We start from the raw sequence: 23,515 nt of genomic DNA on the forward strand, positions 1-23,515 counted from the left end.
CATAAAAAAGTACTCTAAATATTGTGGTATGTTCATAAATGATTGTGAGGGGTGTAAGGAGTGACCCCTTCTCAAGACAACCAAATGTCAACCTCACTGGACTCCATTATTCAGGGGCGTCTGACTCCATGGCCAGTATAATCCTCATTGGGACTTGTGTTGTGTGCTGTCAGTATTTAATTGTAATTGTCCCTCATCTATATACTCGTATATATCTTACCACCATATTTCCTCGTCTTCACAATTAGCCAAAAATGGAAAAAAGTGCCAAGTAAAATAAAACAATTCGTCATTGGAGTGATTATATATTATATTATTATTATCATTATTGCATCCTATAAACACAAGATCTATCGGGTGTGTCACTTCAGGAAATTAGGTTCTCAGTTAAAACTTAAATGAATTAACTAACTAAACTAACTAACTCTCTAGCCTTCTTAAACCCGCAGCAACACAGGCCATTCATCTGTCCCTATCTTGAGCAAGATCTATATACTCTTTTCCATTCCTACCGATTTCCTTTAAATCCATCTCAACGTTGTCCCTCCATCTTCGTCTTGGCCTTCCTACAGGTCTCTTACCTTCAGGTTTCCCAACAAGAATCCTGTAAACTCCTCTTTCTTCTCCCATTCGTGCCACATGGCCTGTCCACCTAAGACTTCTTGATTTAATTATTCTAATAATATCTGGACATGAATACAAATTACGTAGTTCTAAATTATGTAACCTTCTCCACTCACCTGTCTCCTCATCCCTTTTAGGTCCAGATATTTTCCTAAGGATCTTATTTTCAAATACTCTCAATTTATGTTCCTCTTTCAATGTAAGGGACCTAGTTTCACAGCCATATAATTCTACAGGCAAAATTACTGTTTTGTATATTTTAACTTTTAGTTTCTTATATATTAAACGAGAAGACAAAAGTTTATGAAAAGAGAAGTAACATACATTTCCTGAATTAAGCTTACTTTTTATTTCCTCTTTAATATAATTTTCACTTGTTAATATTACTCCTAAGTATTTGAATTTGGAAACTGGTTCAAACGAGTTGTTATCAATAATTAGATTTTGATTATTACCTAACACTTGGTTTCGACCTGTAAGCATATATTTAGTTTTCTCTTTGTTAACTTCCAAACTTAGCAGTTTTGAAAAATATTTTAGCATTATTCTAAATTGTATTTATATCATCCCCTAATAAGTCTACATCACCTGCATATGCTAACAACTGAGTCACACCGTTTAATTTTAGTCCTTCGTTAGTTTATTGTACCTTCCTAACAGCAATTCTAAGGCAAAATTAAAGAGCAATGGAGATAATGCATCTCCTTGTCTTAACCCATCATGAATTGTAAATTTGTCTGACACATTAATACCCACAGGAATTTTACTTTCTGTTTCACGTTAATTTAAGTAGAGAAATACTTATCGAGGCAAGACGGGGAAATATTCTATACACCTGTTATTGTTAATAGCGTGTATCCAAAGTGGGGATCAGGGGCTCGAGCCCCCACCCCCACCAGGAAATTTTTCAGTTTACACTACATAAAATTACGTTTTTGTCTTCTTGAATAATGTGACGATAATTTAAGCAGAGAAATACTTATCAAGGCAAGACAGAGAATGTTCTATAACCCTGTTGTTGATAATATTGCATGTAAACTTTTCTTGAGCTTTCAGTGTTGTCGCAGCGAATTTGAGCACTATGTAGAGACTTGTCAGCATTTGGAAGCTGCACAACAAAGGTAGAGCCACACGTAGGGCAATTCGTTGTAATTTTTAAATTTTTAATATCTGGAAGGGGCGAGAGCGAGAAGGAATGTTCTTGAATAAGAGAAGGAGTCGAACTACTGGCAATTTATGAATCGTTTCATCTGTGGAACGATCTAGAATATAATGAGGCTATAAATACGCAGATTCAATTTCCCGGTTGATCTGTACAACAGAATCGGTTGAGACTTCAGAGGTAAGTGTGACAATTCATACAGTCGATTAGTGATCAGTCAGTGTCCATTGGTTGCTTTATAAGATCTAGTGATTCGAAAATGAAAAGGACTAAATACCGTAAAGTAACGAAGTCTAGTACTAGTTCCAATTGGGGCCCAAAGCTAAGGACATGGGCCACAGCCGAACTTCCGGAGCCTCAGAGTAGTGCTACGAGTAGTTCGGGTCGAAAGACGAAGAGATCGAAGATCTCTCTCTCCAAAGTGAATATTTCGGCAGTATCGGGTATTGGAGTGGTTTATTAAAGAAGAAATAAGCTGCACAGATTAACTGAAAATCAAAGTTTTGAGTGATGATTTAGTTGTAAGAGAACCAAATTTCGTGTATGCACTCCGAGAATTTCATGGCATAAAAAATACCCGACACGCACTCAACAGACAATTTTGAACACTTGCGAGTGCTTAGGCCTGAATATGAACAATTTGGTGGGTTTCGGCGTTTGTAAGAGTTGCAAACATGGGAGGACAAGACATATTAATGGTGTTCAGGCTCAAATGAGAGAGAAATATTCGAGAACTGTCTGCGTCCAGTTCCCAGCATACAGTTTGAATCTCACGTTTTCGAGTGGATTGTGCATCCCGTGCATGTGTAACAGCTTCGTAAAAACACTTCTGTTACATAGATGTTTTGATGCCTGATGAGAAGAAATGGACAAACACACATACTGAGATGGTTCCGGCACACAATGTTAATGCATGGAAACAGAGGAGTTGAGTGGTAGAAAATGTTCCGATTTCACGTTCTGATTAAAATAACAGCCTTAAACAGTGGCGACGATTTAGGGGATAGTTTAGTTGTTCCACTTTTTTTTTCTTCCTCCACAGTATGGCCTCTTAATGCTAAGTCTTGTCGACCAAGAGAAAGGAAACTTTCCTTGCAACCCCCATCCCCATTTTGGAACCCAATTGCCACCACTGGCCTTAAACATACAATTGTGAGGTTCTATTTATACACCTTTATAAAATTGTGTTCAGCCCCCCCCCCACCCAAAGGAATTCCTGGATACTTGCTTGGTGGTGGGTTCAACTGAAGTTGCTAGTCGTCGATTTTGTCCTTCAGTTTTGTCACAACAGAAAGACATGTTAAATCTATCAATATTTACTTCCAGTGGCTTCAGCGTATTCGACTTTTTATTGGAACACGCTATTTGCATCTTTAATTGATTGATTGATTTGGTGTTTTAAGTTCACTTTATGCACAGTAAGGCTAATCGGGACTGGACCTACAGTTCAAAGTGGGATCTGAATCACTGTGCCTCCACCGGGTATCGAACCTGGGAACCCTTGATTACAAGGTGACGAAGTTACCACTTTGATATCGGAGAGGCCCTAATTGCCAATGTGAACAACTCATATATCTTATTCACACCACATGCAAATTCATTGTGTGAACAGTTTAATCTCAAACAGCTACTACTCACCTTTCTGGAATGGTCCCGAAGATGCCGTCCTACCATCAGGGCAGCAACCAAATTCGACCCACATTTATTAATTGGCCAGGAACCATAATGTGCATAATGGACCTCTGCTAACGAGATCCAGACATGTACAAAACCAGGGGAAAATGTCATGGACTTTCTCTCGATGATTAAAATGCAGAGAAAAGAAATGAAAATTGAGGAATTTTGGATTTTTTATTTTTGGGAAAAGTTAACGTTTTTATAATATACAATTTAATGTTTATGGTATGGAAACTTAGGCTCAAGTTAGTTAGGATTGTTTAATTAAGATTTCATCATGGTACACAGGCATTTTTTCATGGTTTGCTTTCTACTTATGTTCTGTTAACACACACTTCGGAGTTTTAGCAATTACTTACGGCATGTTTGCTTGAGAATGGTTTTCACATCCGTATATAATCCTTCTCTTGCAACCAGCCATTCGTTCACTGTTGTTGGCTATGGACTGCTGCCGCCATCTAGGTGACATGTGTGGTGCAAAGTTTTAGGGCTCTTAGTATTTAAATAACAACTCTGCATGCTTGCTTAGTTAGGTTAGACAGGCCAGGTTAAGGACTTTTAGCATTACAATAATTTTCCAAAATGCTTTCAAGATCTCATCATGTTGGTGCTGGTCTCAAGCACAACACCCCTTTTAGCCTCGTGTCAGCAGTGATCTATGTAATGCCTTGTTGATAGTATTTTTCTTATGCAAGAGTCTAGATAAAGTTAATACATAGAATGTCTCCATCGACAAAGAAAATAAAGCATCATTCAGGTTGGTTCATGTAAACTAACAAAAACAAGATGAGTTGGTTGAGAGATGAATCTGAATTATGCATGGATTGGCTCATGGAAGTTGGCCATCTGGAGGTAAAGAAACTTTCAAGAATGTAAAACAGTGAATGCCATTTAGAAAGTATTCATCATGTGACAATGATAAGAAGAGTATGGAACGTATGCAGCAAAATGTTGTCGTAAGTAATATTAATGTACAGTACCCATGAAATTACTTTTTCCAGTGGACTGTCTAGTGCCTGTATGTTCTTGCATAGCATAAGTTAGCTTGTGATTTACATAAAACTCATGTCAGGCTAATCCTCTTGTTAGTATTATGTCACGTAAGCTTTACGTGTTCTCAGTCATAGAAGTAATGGTGTGATTTACATCACATGCTGACAGGAGTTAATCCTCCATGGAACAATCATCTTGTTAGATTATTCACATTAACTAGCAAGATCCAAACCAAGCTCCTTGCTTCCATATGTTATCTTGACTTAGATGGATCAGGTGGCTTCATGCTTGATATGCTTGATGACGTGCTCATTCATAAATTTAGTAGCATGCCCAAAATGTGTGGATGAGGAAGGCTCCTTTGCCCTGGTATTCCTAAAATAAAAGAAGACCTAACTCCTTGCTTAGGGCCCTCCTTTCGAAATTCCTGGGCACATCACTGGACACATTGATTCATTTTTTTTAGAACTTACCACACTAACAGAGTGGAATGCATAAGTATTACCAAGCAAATTGTCAATCACCATGTTTATTTTGTGCAATGAGAGCTTCAGTAATTGAAACAAAATGCCAGACAAGATGTTGATAACCTCTGCACAACATAAAATCCCATCCCAGAAAACACTTAGGATGGGAGATAAATAGTAATGGAATGGAAAATTAACCAACCAGTACTTGTGCATCTATTGCCATCTTCATTCAGTTCTTTTGGACAATATAAGGATCAAGAAATTAAATAAAGCTGACATCTATTAAGCAGATATTCATAACTTTGAACGTGACTGTAGAGTACTAGTATTTTGATTGAAGAATTATATAGGATTGACAATTTTATGGTGAGTGCAATCAAAACTTTGGTAAGGATAATAATGTTATACAGAGATTGAAGGGGCATATTTATTTATTTATTGTTTATTTTGAATGGCAGCGCAAAAAGAGAAAATATTTCTCTGGATCTTTCTAATTTTGTAAATGAATTATTTTTAACCCTTTTAGAGCAATTTATTTTTAACATGTTGAAATTTCTCATGGCCTATTTCTTCAGTTTTTTCAAGTTAACATAATATTAAAATTAAAATTCTATTTATTTTCCAGATGGATTCCATATACCAAAGCACCAAATAAATGTGAATTGAACTGCATGCCTCGAGGAGAAAGATTCTATTATCGACACAAGAGAAAAGTTATAGATGGATCAAGATGCGAAGAGGAGAAACTAGATATTTGCGTCGATGGAAAGTGCCTGGTAACTAAACTTTATCAGTTATTATTTTGTGCTTTTAAGTTTTAACTTTAGAATGATTGCATGCTTTCATGTCTGGATGTTTGTTTTATATATAACCTATCATGAGCTGTGATTGGAGTATTGCATGTTAGAACTTTGGTTGTTTAAAATTAGTGCGAAGCTGTGCAAAATGACACATGTTTTCAATTTGTAAAATTATTATTTTTTATTCCCAAAGCATTCAATTGTGATATTGTACATGGTAAGTTAGCAATATCTGTATATCTCAATATATTATTGTTTTTAATTTGAAACTCATTTCACTTAGCATGTACCAAGAGCTTTGTTAAGTAGATGTCATGCAGTTTCAAAGCTGAATAGCACTGAACAGATGCATTGAAGAAAAGCCTTTTAGTTCTTACTTTTTATATTCTGTAAATATTAGTAACAGGTGGCTTGATATCTAAAGAAATATTTGTTGATTTTTCTAAAGAGTGCAATGTTACAAGTTTGGGTATGACATTTATTTTATTTTCCCAATATTTATTAATATTATAATTTTTAAGCATCTTTTTCATAATCTTATAATTGATCAGGTAATCAAATTACAAAATCTGTTAATTTTTGTTATTACAATCATTGCAAAATAAGACCATCTTGTGTTACTTTTCAAAGTCAATAAAATAACTATAATAACACTAAAAAGTCTTGTTCACTTGTTCAAAAATGTGTTGGAATGCTGGCAAGCAAAATTTGTACCACACACACACCCACATTTAGTGGTGGTGATGGTGGCTCTATTCTTCCCATCCTCCTACAAGAAATCTATTTGTTTACAACGGATAGCTGGCCAAATAGCTAATGCACTCGTAGAGAGCCTATGTGAAGTAGTGATCCACATTATGATCTTCAGTAGTGTACATCATATAGGTGAAAGACTAAAAAGGCAAATCAATATCTGCTATTATCAGATTTTTTTCCCAGTGGGAACTCCCAGCATCCTCGGCACAAGTGGGGAGCTACTTGAAAAAGAAGTACAGGACTTGCTTAAAAAAAAGAGGTACTGGACTATGCTCTTAAAAGCCAGAAAACAGCAGTAATGGAACTCGATGGACTGACTACGCATCGCTCAATGAAAAGGCTACATTGCAGTCCCTGGCCCTCAGAGGGCTGCTGCAAATTTTGGAGTTTGCTTTTGTACAAGGGAACTCCATTTATGCATTTAAAATTGTGAATTGTAATATATTCTATTCTTAAGAAATGTATGTTTTACATTATGTCTTGCGTACTAGGACAGAGTTGTGTTTATGCAACTTTTAAATTACTCTGCAGTGCAAGATTTATACAATCTGCATCTCAGCACTGAACAAGCAAGAAGTTTAGCCACTGTAAGTATAATTGTTACTAATATTAATTCTGCTATGCATTCAGCTACATGAACTATCTGCAAAGATTTTGAAGCAGTAATAATTTTATTCACAGTTTCGTTTTTTTTATCTCCTCCATGTAGCCTGTGGGTTGCGACATGATGCTAGGTTCTGATGCACAGGAAGACCAATGCAGAGAATGTGGTGGGGATGGCACCAGCTGTAATACAGTTCAGGGACTTCTTGATATGGATGACCTTCAAGTTGGTGAGTGAACTTCTGCAATTTCCTAATGCCTTTTCTGACTTTCACAGAATAGAAAATAACTGCTTGAAAAATTTTACATATATATTGGCAAACCTCTCTTTTTAACTTTAGTACATGCTTGGGAATTTTGAGATAAATGTAAAAAAATTGATTTATTTTCCTTGTTCCTAGTTTTCTAAGGAAAATACAATACAGTGGAACACAAATTTTATGTTCCAATATTTTACATTTTCCTGCTGTAACTATTTTATCTATCTTGTCTCAGTGAAGCAAAATGTTGATATTTTCCCCAAAGCTTCCCCAATGGCATAGTGGTAATGAAGGGACCCCAGGTTTCATTGCCAGTGAAAACACAGAGTGGTTTGGATGCCACTTTAAACTGTAGGTTCGATCCTGATTAGTCCATCTCAGCATATAATTAGCTTAAAGCAAACATTGATATTTCCTGGATTATACACTTTCCCATATTTCAAGTTCTTTATAAACTATCCCCTAAAGAACATATAATCAAGGTTTCACTGCTTTGCTACTTTATTAATGAGGCTTCAAGACTTTTTCTGACCAATCACCTTCTCTACCATATATTGTGAGTTGTCAAATATTTATTAAGAACTAGGTCCTTAAACAATTATGTTCTCTCTCTCTCTCTCTCTCTCTCTCCTCTCTCCCCTCTCTCTCTCCCTTTTTAATCTGCCGGCCACTGTGGCAGAGTGGTTAGCACATCGCGCTATGACGCCAGGGGTCCCGGGTTCGAATCCTGGCCTGGGCATGGATATTTGTGAGTGTCCATTCATCAATTTCATCATATCATCACTCATCCCTATCTTCACAAATTAGCCAAAAGTGGCACAAAGAGCGAAGTAAAATAAAGCAAATCAAATCACAAATCTTTTTAATCTGATCTTCATGCATCCTTTTGGTTGCAATAATAGAAAACCTATATTTAAATTTTAATACATAAAAGTACAATAGTGAGTCACAAATAGTCACAAATTACTAGCATCATATTAGAAAAGATTACCAGTTGCTATAATTGCAAACATTCAGCATTTAATAAAGAAGTGAAAAACAAAGGTAGTGCAAGTTTTGATGGTATCTTGTAATTGTTCTGATGATGATTTAACTTTCTTCCAGGATATAATGACATCCTTCTTATTCCTGCTGGGGCAACAAACATTCATGTAAGAGAGGTTGCTGCATCAAATAATTATTTAGGTTGGTAGTGATATTTGTGATTAATTTGTATGCAATGTATATGTTTTTGATTAGGGTATGCTGTAGTTCCATCACTTGATTTAGTTTTAAATTTAGTGTAACTTTTATAAATGCATCATATCTAAACATATACATGTAAAATTATTATATTTAATAGTGACATGTAATGATATGCATGAACAGGAAAATTGCAGATTATAAGATGATAATATATTTCATATCCATCCATTAGTTCTTTTGTAATAAAACTGAGATTTATGGCAAATTCTTTTTGGGTACAGAAATGTGATTGTATGGCATTGCTTTAGGTTTCAATATGCTTATAATTATTTTTATTATTACGTTTAAGATCCGAGTTGTGATATTATGTAATTATTCATGGTGGTTGCGGTAAACGCGGTTTAAAATTACTTACGTGAAATTTAAAAGATTTCGTAATTCCGCGTTGCACAATTTAATGGTTCAATCCTATTAATTTCGAAGATCCACTGTCTTCATTCACAAAAGGGTACGGCGTTTGAAGCGGAGATGGTACCGCGTCAGTACATTGTTTGTTCCCGGGCGGCGGGGATTACGAAATCTTTTAAATTTCACGTAAGTAATTATGTAATTAGTTTTCCTTCATTGTTGCTTGTTTAATTTCTTTCTCCCTTTTCAGCAATTCGAAACCTTACCGGCCATTACTACTTGAATGGAAATTGGAGAATAGATTTCCCTCGAGACTTAAGGTTTGCTGGAACCATCTTCTACTATGAAAGGAAACCTCATGGTTTTTATGCACCAGAGACAATTCGAGCCTTAGGTCCGACGACAGAAGCTATATATGTTGTTGTAAGTATTAAAAGCAAATGACTTGCCTGTGACGAAATGGCCAAATCTGTTTTATGCATAATTTGTGCTCAGATAGGCTAATTGGGACTAGACACACAGTTTAAAGTTGGGTCTGAATTCCCAACCAGAAATTTAACCAGTGAACCCATTATTACAATGCAATATTTTCCTCTATACCACAAGTGAATCTGCTTAACTTTCAACCTGACTCTCCAATGATGATGTTGATATCTATAGTTTCAGTGAAGCTCACTTATGTTCTAAATTCAGAAAATTTAGATTTGTTTACAATCCTCTAGATAAAATAGAAGCATGTTCATCATCAATTGTTCAGGCATCTTTGTGCGAAGTGAATTTTTGTTGTTATTTTTACAATTGAAATCATTGTTTCAGAAATACAAGCCTATGTAGGATATTTTAGGGATAGACTTGTCGAATTTTGCCACGCCAATAAAGTACTGATGTAAAATTAACCAATACTGATAATTTCACCAATTTGATATAAACTTGCACATGATCCATAAGGATCTCAATGCTTTCTTTACTCATCTCTTATATTAATGTAATGCCTTTGAGGAAGAAACTGTGTATTTCGACTAGGGCTGAGGCCGATACCACTTTCAACCGATACCGATACCAATACTCTCACCAATACTCACTGTTACCGATACTTGTATAATCCCAATTTAAAATAACAAAGGCTAGTTATTACTAATTACATATACAGTATACAAATATATATATATATATATATATATATATATATATATATATAAAAATCAAATAAGGTAAAAGGAAACACTCACCGGACAGTAGGAAAATTCAAAATTTTCGCTAATTTATAGCATCATCGGTGTGAGAAGAAACAGAAGACGGAACCGGTTCCGTCTTCTGTTTCTTCTCACACCGATGATGCTATAAATTAGCGAAAATTTTGAATTTTCCTACTGTCCGGTGAGTGTTTCCTTTTACCTTATTTGATTTTTACTTAGCCCTTTTGGCCCTCCTTGCTTTTATCCATTATATATATATATATATATATATATATATATATATATATATGTGTGTGTGTGTGTGTGTGTGTGTGTCGACACACACACACGCGTGGGTTAAGTAAGTCATAAGTGACTTATGACTTAACTATGGCTACTATTTTTTTTTCTGGCGAACAGGGGACAACACGAAAAATCTAAGATATACTGTTTAACAACCTTCAAAGTATTCACCCAGATTATCCACTATTCGATAGGGCATGGCATGCACACCCAGTTCTTCCCGTAGCTCTGTATGGCATTCCCATGCATTTCTGCCACGGAGAACTGCTATTTTAACGTACGAATGTTACTCCTGCTTCACGACCCCCATTTTCGAATGCTGTCATTCACCGACTGCGTGCTTATTATCTCACCTTTGTTCACATACACCATCCGATGGCTTCTTTCGAAAGTACATTTAAGACACTTTCAAACGTATATCTTAGCAGTTGCCATGACTTATGACTTAACCCATGTGTATGTGTGTGTGTGTGTGTGTGTGTGTGTGAATAATGTATGAGTATAATTATTATTATTATTATTACATTTTATAGATATGTATTTCTGACAAGCTGCGATGAATAAATTAACCTATGAAATGATGTTCTGTTGGAACGATGTATCTCAACTTTAGGATCATCCCCCCCCCCCCTCCCCATGTTGAAAAATGAGATCATGATCATGCCCCTTCAACTTCCTCTAAAACTAACGGATCACTCTTCCAAAACTAACATTAAATCATCCATGTATACAAGAATAATTGGCGATTTACCAGCCCCGGACACGATGTCTGAAAGTAACAGTAAAACTGCAATGTAAAACCTACCTCGTCTCTTTTATGTACTTTAACAGAAAGAATAAAAGATAATAAATGAAATGTAAGGAGACTATGAAAGCTTACCAGTCTCTTGCTTCCATATCAGGTGATTGACTTTGGTACAGTGATACTCATAGGTTACTTTACTTTTGACTTTCGGCAAATGACTTCTAAAAAAATTAAATGCATAGTTTTATTCCTTGGCGTGAGAAGGAAATCCAAACCAATCACTACACTTTCCAGACAGTAAGTGCAATCAACTGTTTTTCGAAGAAAATTATTCCCTTGCCACGTTCCCTGTGTCGAAACATGCCTGTTGAAACCCAGTTATACAGGTCAGGACAAACAAAAATCTAAAGTTGGAAAAGGAAAGAGGGGATCAGCCCAGATATTTGAATTTCCAGGAATATGCTATGTACTATGTCTGAGACAAGTCCACCACTCACTGTTTTGACTGCGGGGGATCTTAAAGAGAGAGATGTCAACAATTCATCAGGTGCCTCATTGGCTGCAGGGACCTCATTGTGATTATTGTTACACGAGGCCACATCTGTAGGATCAAAGCCTGGTAGACTTCGAAGGAAGTCCTATGGGGATAATTTCATGTCACCCTTGATTTGCAAGATACTTGACCGTGAGTCTTATCTGAATATGGATCTTTGTCACGTAGTATTTGCTGTTCATGGAACTTGAGTCCACGTTCAATTAACAAATGCACAAATACGTTTTTTCCCACCTTTCTTCAAAGCCAAAGGTAAGTTGGAAAAAGTGAATGAACTTTTGAAAAGAAAAAATTGTTGGTTTTGGACGCGCTTCTAGCCACTCAAAAACAATGGTATCTGCCGGTATTGGTGGAAAAATTTCAGCCGATACTTACCGATACCGATACCGCAGCCCTATTTTTTACTGTTATGTTTATACATTCATTACAATAATAACAACCTTTAATTGATTGATTTAGTTTATTTTACTTCGCGTTTTGCGCCTCTTGGCTAATTTGCGAAGATGGGGATGAGTGATGAAATAATGAAATTGATGAATGGACATTCACAAACAACCAAGCCCAACCGGGATTCGAACCCGGGACCCTTGGCGTCGCAGCGCGATGTGCTAACCACTCGGCCACAGGGTCGGGCTAACAACATTTAAGAATTCTCCACTAAATATCAGGCTATTTATAGATATGTACAGTGTGTCCGAGAAAAAATATACCAATAAGGAATTTAAATAACTCAACAATCGTTAACGATAGAAATGTCAAATAATGTTTATTTGGATGAGGGAAGAAAGGAATTTTTTTTACCACCAGAAGGGAAAAAATCGTAACATAATTAAGTGCATGCACGGCTTTGTTCATGAGTAGTCTGTACAATGGCGCCGTTTACTATTCGTCAGAAAGTTGAGTGCTGCTTTTAGTTTGCAGAATTGAAGTCTCCTGTAACGGTACAAAGAAGATTCTGGCAACAATATGGACAGGAAGCACCAGAACGTTATTACATTGTTAAATGGCATAAACAATTGTTGGAAACAGGGTCTTTGTTGAGGAAGAAAGGTAGTGGTCGGAAGCGTGTGAGCGAGGATAAAGTGGTTGCAGTTCAGGAAGCTTTCCAGAGAAGCCCGCGTAAATCTGTGAGACGTGCTAGTTCTCAACTTCAAATTCCACGTTCTACTGTGCATGATATCATACATAAAAGGTTATGGCTTGGAGCCTACAAGTTACAGCTTGTTCAGAAACTAAAGTGCAGTGATAAACCCGCTAGGTTTGATTATGCTAGTGAAGTGCTATCATGCATTGATGATGACAATGAATTCCTGACACGCGTAACATTTTCAGATGAGGCTACCTTCCACATTTCCGGAAAAGTGCATAGGCATAACTGTAGAATATGGGGTGAGCAGAATCCCCATGCAGTTATTGAACATGAATGCGACAGTCCAAAGTTGAATGTGTGGTGTGGTTTGACACGAGATTCCGTAATGGGCCTTTTTTCTTTGAGGAAGCTACAGTTACAGGTGCAAGTTACCTGCAAATGTTGCAACAGTATGCTGTACCTCGTATACCTCATGGGTACATGTTTCAGCAGGATGCCCCCCCCCCACATTATGCTCGTTGTGTTACTAACTTCCTTAATAACAATTTTGCTGGTAATTGGATTGGGAGGGGTGGACCCATTAAATGGCCACCACGGTCACCAGACTTGACTCCTTTGGACTTTTTCCTTTGGGGTTATGTGAAGACTATGGTTTACTAAACACCTGTGCAAGACCTCAATGATCTCCGTGAAAGAATTATCGATGCATGTGGCTCCGTCACTCATCAAATGTTGAAGAACACTTGGATGGAGGTTGAGTACCGCCTTGATGTTTGTCGCGCCACCAAAGGAGCACACATTGAGATCTACTAAGGTGAAATTTTTTTCTTGTTCTTTGGTTAAAAAAAGTTCTATGGTTTTCTGTTCCAAATAAACGTTATTTGACATTTCTATCGTTAACGATTGTTGAGTTATTTAAATTCTTTATTGGTATATTTTTTCTCGGACACACTGTATATCAGATTTCGGTGTCCATTCCTAATATTACTTAGCTAGTTAATTTTCGTTCTTGAACATTACACAAGCTACCAGATAATATCAATACCCAATAGCAAACACACATTCAAAGACGATTGAGTGCTTCTGACCATGCTTTAAATTGTACATCCATTCTTGTTTATCCATTAGTGTTTGAAATAAACTTACTTTTTCAGATCTCAGAGAAATTTAATGTTTATAAATGGAATTCTGTTAAATAATAATAAACTGTAGCTCAGTCATTAGGACATCTGACTACCATGCGAGAGACCCAGGTTCAATCGCCAATGGGGGAGAACCGAGATTTTATCATCCACCTGTTCAAGTAGCTCCGGTGTCCACCCAGCATTGTATAAAGTGGGTACCTGGGGGAAACTCTGGGGGGTAAAGGTAGCCAGGGGCATGGTACTGATAACATCACCCCCATCTTCGGCTGTGATCAAGAAAGTGTTGGGTCCTAACTCCACACCCCCTGTACGCCTTTATGGCATTGTGCTTGCTTGCTTGCTTGATTTGCTTTATTTTACTTCGCCTTTTGTGCCACTTTTGGCTAATTTGTGAAGATGGGTATGAGTGATGATACAATTAAATTGATGAATGGACACTCCTGCCCAGGCCAGGATTCGAACACCTGGGACCCCTGGCATCGTAGTGTGATTCATGGCATGGTACAATGCACAGGGGACCACTTTACTTTTTTTTATTCTGTATGCAAGGAAATTTCTTTTTATCAGTAAGATGGAATCAATTTAAAATTGAGCATGAGGAATGATACTCTAAACTTTTAAATAAAATTGAAAAGGGTTGTTGGTAAAATCCGCCATAAATCCTAAAGATTTGGCAGAGTTCACATGATTCTTATAGTTTCTCTATTTCAGCTTTTATATCAAGAGACCAATCCTGGCATAAGATACGAGTACAGCATCCCCAAGGGGGTAGCTAGGCAAGCTGATCCAGATAGTTATTCATGGATACCTGAGGAATTCTCAGAGTGTAGTGCACCATGTGGTGGTGGTAAGAGTTCAGCATTTGATTTCATACTTGCCAGTAAATCTATATATGCAAGGAAATTTAACTTCTTATTTAAAAGAAATCAAAATTTAAACATAATTTTGTATGATTCACAAATTTTATGGAAAAAATTCACGTTATATTATTTCAGTGTACTTACTTACAAAACTGGAGGAACAAAACCTACCAAATGCTTATTTTCATTCCAACATAATCACTATTAGCCATTTCATTTAAGAATCTATAATGAACAGGCTTATTAATATAGCAGAAATCACAGCTCAAACTGGCTTTTTCTATATTGGTGAGCAGGTTTTCCAAATTACATTCCTCTAGTTGAACATTTTTTTAACTGCAGGTCAGCAAATAAGAAATGTGTCTTGTGCAAGGAGAAGAGATCTAGAGGTTGTACCTGATTATCTTTGCGACCCTGTCCTGGAACCCCCAAAGAACAAGTCATGCAACACCGAACCTTGTCCTGCAAAGTGGTATATTGACGACTGGGGCACTTGCACCGCAAACTGCGGTGGAGGGACCCAGTTCCGGAAAGTGTACTGTGAACAGGTGGTGAGCAGCTCATTACCCTCAGTTGTGGAGGACGAAAATTGCATTGATACAATTGGACCAAAGCCGGATACTCAGCAGCCTTGCAATGAAGATGTCATCTGCCCGGAGTGGCATGTCGGACCTTGGAAATCTGTGAGTACAAATATTCTCAGTTACTATGATTCATTAATGTAGACAATAATATATTTTCTTATGCCTATGTCTGTAATAATTTTTTGTTGCTATTTGTTACTTTTAGGTAAATTAACACTAACATAACAACTCTCATTCACTGTTTACTATTCACGAAGCATTAACTTACCATAAATCTTAAATATGTTAAATTTTCCCTGATGTTACATTTCCCTGAATTATTTTTGGTCACTAGAGAGAAAGTACCTATACTCATCCCAGGAGTCTATGGAGCAATGCTGTGCATAACAGTAGAGTGGGCAGAGTGGAACAGTGCATGCTACTGCATTGCTTCCTCCATCCAATCCCTTTTCCTCTCATGCATTCATTGGTTGAGCCCCCTCAAGTCCCTACTTGCGCAGAGGACTTGTTTTTGTTTCGCTTGCTTCACAGACTCCCGGTAGAGAGTATATCATTAAGTAAATGTAATAACATTATTCGACCATATGTGTATGTACATGCTTAATAAATCTATTGAAGCATGAATAGTGTTTAAACTGTACATTTGATATCCACACCTTAGCTTATACTTTTTTCAGTTTTATGTATTTTTTATTGCTTTGTGCCATCAACTTCATTTTATTACTTATATTTTATTACACTTTTTATTAAACTTTACCTTATTATACAACAAGTTCCAAGAGGATGCTGGCAGTGACCATTGAAATTAATAGAACGTCTTAAAAAACAGTTTCACTGATAAATTAGTAATTCATTTCAGTATAATAATTTGCCACCACATCTTTCTTTCCCTCTTTACTTGATTTTATTTTAAAAAAGATATAGTCCATAGAGTTCTATAACTGGGATACAGAAATTATAATCACATTATGCCCTACTGAAAATTTTGTCTACTGTTTTCAGTAGATCAGTGGGTGTTTTGAAACATCTACTGTAATGTACATGTAATGCTACTGTCTTCTACTGTTTTTAGTAGGCTACTGTTTTCAGTAGATGAACTGAAATGCTACTGTCTTCTACTGTTTTTAGTAGGCTACTGTTTTCAGTAGATGAACTATACTGCTAATGTTTTTTACTGTTTTTAGTAGCCCAACTGTTTCTACTGTTTTCAGTAGTTGAACTGTACTGCTAATGTTTTCTACTGTTTTGGGTAGTCCAACTGTTTCCTCTATCTTAAGTAGTTGAACTGTACTCTTAACTTGTTCAGTAATATAATTGTACAACTAACATATTTTATTGTGTTCAGTATATTGCTGTCTGAAAACAGTACTCTTGTCAGTAATGAAAATTTTCTTATCTATGCAACTGAAAATGCAATGGAAAAATCATATAAACAACTAAAATAATTGTATGGTAAAACATGTGGAACTTGCTACTTATGAATGTGTTCACACAACAAAGAAATCAAATGAAGTGAACACGTTTTTAAGTGTGTAGCTTCACTGTGGTTAATGCACTTGTAGAAAATTGAAAGACATACTCTTTTATACATAAATTGACATATTGTTCTTCCTATACTCACATGAAAACAGCAAAAAATTAGTTTAAACAAAGACCCGACCCTCAATGCTTGAAAAACCAAAACAAGCAAACACTGTTGACTACATTGATCAAAAGATGGCTCCTTTTGCAATTGCATTACACAGATATAATAATAACCATGGAAATTCCATGCTGAAAAAAAATTAACTGATATGATAATGTATCCAAACAATGAACTGGTTTCATGTTGGGTTATTCCTGAAGAAAGAGTTGAAGTAACTTATTCATTAAGATATATCTGACTTCAGTAGTATTCATTAGAAAAAGAGTAGAAATTCAGTTCATGTACTGTTTTTTCAATTCACTTCAAAATCACTGAAAAATATGGTGTCAAGAATGAATTTGTCTATTCTTGGAGTAAATAAATGATTTTATAATATATGATAGCAAGTATTATGCATTATTATATACATTGCTTTTTCAGTACAGTAGCCTTACTGAAGAGTACAGTAGTCCTACTGTAGACCACAGTAGCTGTACAGTAGATCTACAATAGGATTTTAGTACATTTCACAGTACACAGTAGAAGATATTTGAAAACAGTAGAATGTGTCTACTGAAAACAGTAGAAATTTCCAGCAGGGTGTATACCCAATTTGTACACTAATGCAATACATATATCTTTCATGAACAGTGTGACCACCTATGTGGTGAAGGACATCGAAGAAGAAGGGTGACATGCCATCGCAAAGTGGAGGGCCGTGTTGAGGTGCTGGAAGATTCTGAATGTTCAGAATCTAAACCAGAAGATGAAGAACCATGCTTCCAGAGGCCATGTGAAGGAGTGGACTGGGTTGTATCGGACTGGACTGGGGTGAGAGGTTAATTTTTTAATAATTTACCTTGAATGTAACAAACTTTGGTATGTGCACTCATTTTGACCCTTGTATATAAAATTTTTGCTAATACCAATAAAGTCTCGGTAGAAAATTACAAACATTCCTTGAAGAACCCCTTAATTAATGTATGTAATGAGGTGCTTTCAGTGGATTTTACCTTTTGCAAAAGGAATGCATGTTTACTTTACAAAAGACTAGACATTTCAGTTGTGTGTGTTTATATCCATAAATATAACAACACAAGAGCAGAAGTTTTGCATTAAATTTGAGGCCACTTATAGACATATTGTTAGGACTACAAATTTGTGGTGAATACAAGCTCAAGAGTTCGGTACAAAATCTGGTCACATTTCAGGATCAGAAGCTGCATATGAAATGGCATTTCAGTGTTAATATGGTGAATATAATTTTGGTTTAAAAATGATATGACACAAAATAAACGTTTGATTTCTAATTGCACATTATGTAGTTATCAGAGTATTAAGTTTATTCCTGTGTAAAGGAGTACATTTTTGCTTCCCAAATTTTTACAGCAGAATTATTCAGTTTTCTGTGATATTACCCAACTCATAGGATAATTCATACTTGAAAAAGTGTTGTTAGTAAATAAACTCTAAATTTCGTGCTTAAGAGTTTATTTCACGTTTTGAATTTCATGACAAAACATGGCAGAAAAATATGCCTTGCATCTTTCAAAAACATGAAAAATGAACATTATTTCACATTTCATGTTTTTAAATATGTACACCTGTGCATATTGGACTGGTACTATTTAATCTGTCCCATCCCTACTAGATATAATAGATCATATTTCTTATTACTTTTGTACCTTTCAAGGATAATTGTAATAAAGAGGATGGCAGATGTAAAATGATGCACTAGATGATGGAAAAAAACTGAAATAAGCTAGTAAGCTCATTATCAAGTGTAGATATACCATTGCTTTATGTTTTAAAAGTAGTAGTTGGAATGCACATGCTGACAACACACCAGCCTGTGCTTTTACCAATGTGTTTGTACCAGTTACGTTGCAACTTAATTTTAATGGTCATTTCTTTTTATCTTACATGTCGACTCATCATGTCCATGTTATTAATGACTTATGCAAATATTAATGAATTTCTTTTGTAACTAATTGTGTGCATTTACCTTTTTAGGCCAAAAATTTATACTTATTGTTCTATTATTGCAGTGTGAGGATAAGTGTGGCCTTAGTCACCAATCTCGTCAGGCTTACTGTGGGACTCAGAAGGGAAAAATCTTCCCCGATGAGCATTGCTCTTCTACCCCAAAGCCACCTCTGGTGCAAGAGTGTGAGAGTCCCACCCCATGCGAATACTTGTGGTATGCTTCACAGTGGAGCGAGGTGAGGAGGTATTGCATTCTATTGTATTGTTCTGATAGTAGACATCTTTATAGAAGTAACCTTTCTTAGGTAGAATTCTTTCAGTTCCATCATTATGAAAGAAATGCATAGTAGTGAATTTTTGTTCATGCCTGCATTACTGTAGAAATGCTAATTGTAGTTCAAATGTACTTGCTGTAGTGTGAGTGCTATATTTAACTCTTTCAGCAAATGCTTCTATTTCTTTAGTAAATAGTTTTTATAGCTTATAGCTTTATCTTAACACTATATCACCCGATAGTTTTAAAAAATGCGTTTGTTCTGATGATCCATGCTGACAGGTTCAAAGTCTTTCGTTCTGTTCTACTTATTTTGAGTTACTTTTCTACTTCTTGGGTTAATCACAACAGTGAGAATGAACAACTAAATGGTTGACAAGACAAACAAAATGATTACTTTACTTTGGCATATACAGAACATACTACATAGAAATTTAAGCAAAAAATTCAGGCTAAACCAGGACTTCAACATGGTTCTCTGCCCTTTCTCTACCAACTGAGCTAGTGAGTCAGCCCTCATTTCACCTATCTTTTTTCCTTCTGCTGTTTTTCATGTGTGGAATTATCTCTGGTAAACAAAATGACACATCCATGGCTTACCCGAAGTTCGAACCTAGGACCTGACTTTGTAGCATTTTACACAGACCACTTCACCACAGAGGCCAACAATAGGTTCAATGCCATATTAAATTACTTTATAAAGCTAAGTAATCATAGGCTATATCAAGTAGATAGAAAAGTAAACCAATAAATATGTCAGGGTGTCTACCAGCCAAGATAGTCATGAAAGTCAAGCAAAAGTATAGAAATCAACAAGTTAGTCAAGAATTCAATAAAAGTCAGGATATTATCCTTGTGATCAATAATTTTTGCTATCAAAATTACTAATTGATTGATTTAGTTTATTTTACTTCACTTTCTCCCCCTGTTGGCTAATCGTGAAGATGAAGATGAATGGTGGTAAGGTAAGATGGATGAAGGGACACTCATAAATGTATAGGGACTACAACAATAGCCCCATATAAGATAATACCAGGTGTGCCGGTTAATAATTATTAATTTCGTCGCTGGATGGCACTGGAAGCAAGGATTGGTGCACAGTCTCAACTGTTACGTCACTGTGTTGCCAGGACAGTACCTGTCAAAACACCGTGGATGTGCAACCGAGTGTGAGTGATCGGGATATTGGGTTTGTGTGGGAAGTATGTTGACCTTCAAACCAAATAAGGAGCATGTGCAGCACGTCCTGCTTTTCTTGTTCAATCAAAAGAAAAACGCGAGTGAAAGCCATCGTATCCTTGTGGAAACATATGGTGACAATGTCCTAACGCAAGATGCTTGTGTGCGTTGGTTTCGACGATTCAAAAGTGGTGATTTCGACTTGAAAGACAAAGATCGCCCGGGCCAGCTGAAAAAACGCCGAATTGCAAGCACTGTTGGACGAAGACGATATGCAAAAGCAGCAACAACTGGCAGAGAAATTAAATGTTGGTCGCCAAACCATATCTGATCGTCTTCATGCCATAGGAAAGATTCAGAAGGCAGGAAAATGGGTCCCACATTATCTGAACGACAGACAAATAGAAAAGTGAAAAACGGTGTGTGAAGTGTTGCTTTCTCAGCATGAAAGAAAGTCTTTCTTGCATCGGATAGTGACTGGGGATAAAAAATGGATCTACTTCGAGAACCCAAAATGAAAAAAAGTCATGGGTTGACCCAGGACAACCTTCAACATCAACCGCAAAACGGAATTGCTTCGGAAGGAAGACAATGCTGTGCATTTAGTGGGATCAGAAGGGTGTGGTGTACCATGAGCTTCTGAAACCAGGTGAAACAGTGAATGCCGTTCGCTACCGTCAACAACTCATCAATTTGAACCATGCATTGATCGAAAAGTGCCCAGATTGGGCGACAAGACACGGAAAAGTGATTTTGCAGCACGACAATGCCTCATCACACACAGCGAAAGGCGTCAGAGACACCATTTCTGCACTTGGCTGGGAATTCTTGCCCCACCCGCCATACTCACCAGACTTAGCCCCTTCGGACTACCACTTGTTTTCATCGATGTCTCACTCACTTTCCCAGCAACACTTCAACAATTACAAAGATGTCGAACAATGGCTTGCTGCACCTCAAAATGTGAACGATTTTTCTGGAAGGGCATCCACAATTTGACGGACAGATGGGCACAATGCATAGCTAGCAATGGCGCATACTTTGAATAAAGCATTTGTTACCTTTCTTCCCAGTTACACTTGTTTTCTTTCGGATCAATTAAGAATTATTAACTGGCACACCTGGTACTGGCTGTTAATCCAGATGCTAGAGCCTCGCTGGTCTGCAAAAAGTAGGCTAGCAAGCATAATAGATAAAGCAAGTCAAATTTTCTTGTTAAATACAGCTTCAGCTTTCATTTTAACTGGCCGTTTGGTAGGAGTTTTTCATGAAATAAATATTCATCTTTCTTAATTGCTAATTTCCAACTTTACCTAAGTAGGTGTCGTATAAATAAAGGTTAAGAAAAACGAAATAAAGGTAAAGAAAAATTGAGTATGGGTTTCTTATTTTGGTAGACACCCTGCAAGAGGTAGTTCAGTCGTTAGGGCATCTGACTACCATGCAAGAGACCCGGGTTTGATCCCTGGCTGGGGAGAACCGGGATTTTTTCCCCACCTGTTCAAGTGGCTCCAACCCCCACCCAGCATCGTATAGAGTGGGTACCTGGAGGAAACTCTGAGGGGTAAAGGTGGCCAGGGGCATGGTGCTGATCACCTTCAAGAAAGTGTGTTGCCCTAACACCTCCATGGCATGGTGTAAAGCACTGGGGAGCACTTTACTTTTACTTTACTTTACTTTTACCCTGCAAGAGGAGCACCTTCAAAGACACATCAGGAAGTTGCTGCCATTGCAAAGATTATGTTACGAAACGAGTTTGACATTTTCCACAAAAGTTCTTGTGGAATGTGTTGGCATTTATCCATCATCTTGTTTGAAATTGTTTTACAAGCATGAAGAGACAGTGTCACTTCTGGGAAATTTTATGATACATTTTTGTGCAATAATAAGAATAATATAATTTACTGTCACACGAGTAAATGATCATCTTTCACATTCCCTTTTAATTGGCAATTATCATTCTGCATACTCATGTCTGTACTTACATTTCAGTGTTCTGCTAACTGTGGCTCTGGAATCAAAACCAGGCATGTGTTTTGTGGCACAATGAAGGACATGACTATTGCCATAGTTGAAGATGACAAGTGCGACCCTGAAATAAAGTATGAAACTGTAGAGAATTGCACTGGAACAGAAGAATGTGGAGGCGAGTGGTATGTGGGACCATGGAGTTCGGTGAGTATTAGCAATACTTCAACTTTTATTATACTTTTGTACAAAATAGATATAGAAGTATGTAATAGGTTGCGAATTCTGAATTCTAACATAAAGTCCTCAAATGACTGTTGCAGAGCATTTGTTGTGTGCAACTGCATTTTGTCCAATATCAGTGGATTCTTCCGCAAGTGAATGCACCATCCCATACTGCTGCAATTGTTCAGGCTCTCTTAGCTCAGAGAAAGTTTGCAGTGATGAACTATCTGTGCTGTTCCACCTGATTTCACGCCTGCAAAATATGAAAATTGTTGTCATCCAAAAATCCACCATCACCGCACAAAATTGGCATGTAATCAATGAAAATTGCTCACTTCCCATAATTCCCAAGGCATTCAGGCTGCAAAAAATGTCATTTGGAATTTTACATACTCAGCAGATATACAGACTCTTAAAGAGTAGTGGTGAGTATTGTGATTTTATTAAATTTTGATACCAATGCCCTTGATATTGGATCTTTGCTCAGGCTTATTCATGATGTGAACATATTCATGTTCTGTCACTTGTGAATTGCAGCATCTGAAAGTGTTATGTGTTCTTATGTATCAATGTTCTGAGATATTGCTATGTATGGTTCATTGATTGCACAAATAAATTTGCCAAGTTCTGAGTTGTATTCAGTTTACAACTCTTGAGAGATGCACATTGAAACACCCAGCAAAATAATGTAAGCTCACCCAGATATTGATTCTAATAATTTTAGTTCCTGAGTTTTTGACATGGTAGTGTATTTCTGAACATTCCTACTTTGAAAATTTTAAAAGTATTTATTACACAAATAGATTCCAATATCACAGTAGACAGGCACAGAGTTTCTGAGAAAAATCAACAGATTGTTGAAGAAT

General features: G+C 36.6%; 1 protein-coding gene across 1 annotated transcript in view; it reads left to right on the plus strand.

Annotated features, from left to right (window-relative positions):
* The window catches only part of Ppn (proteoglycan-like sulfated glycoprotein papilin), a 326,401-nt gene that overhangs the window by 231,270 nt on the left and 71,616 nt on the right, over positions 1-23,515 (plus strand). Inside the window, exons 6-14 of the mRNA XM_083119653.1 lie at positions 5,552-5,702; positions 7,192-7,315; positions 8,450-8,530; positions 9,189-9,361; positions 14,661-14,796; positions 15,152-15,492; positions 17,669-17,848; positions 19,066-19,239; positions 22,449-22,631. Of these exons, the coding sequence (XP_082975779.1) occupies positions 5,552-5,702; positions 7,192-7,315; positions 8,450-8,530; positions 9,189-9,361; positions 14,661-14,796; positions 15,152-15,492; positions 17,669-17,848; positions 19,066-19,239; positions 22,449-22,631 (1,543 nt within the window). The remainder of the gene's footprint in view (positions 1-5,551; positions 5,703-7,191; positions 7,316-8,449; positions 8,531-9,188; positions 9,362-14,660; positions 14,797-15,151; positions 15,493-17,668; positions 17,849-19,065; positions 19,240-22,448; positions 22,632-23,515) is intronic.

This window comes from Lepisma saccharinum, chromosome 3 (assembly GCF_977018435.1).
Source record: "Lepisma saccharinum chromosome 3, izLepSacc3.1, whole genome shotgun sequence".
Taxonomy (NCBI): Eukaryota; Metazoa; Arthropoda; class Insecta; order Zygentoma; family Lepismatidae; genus Lepisma; species Lepisma saccharinum.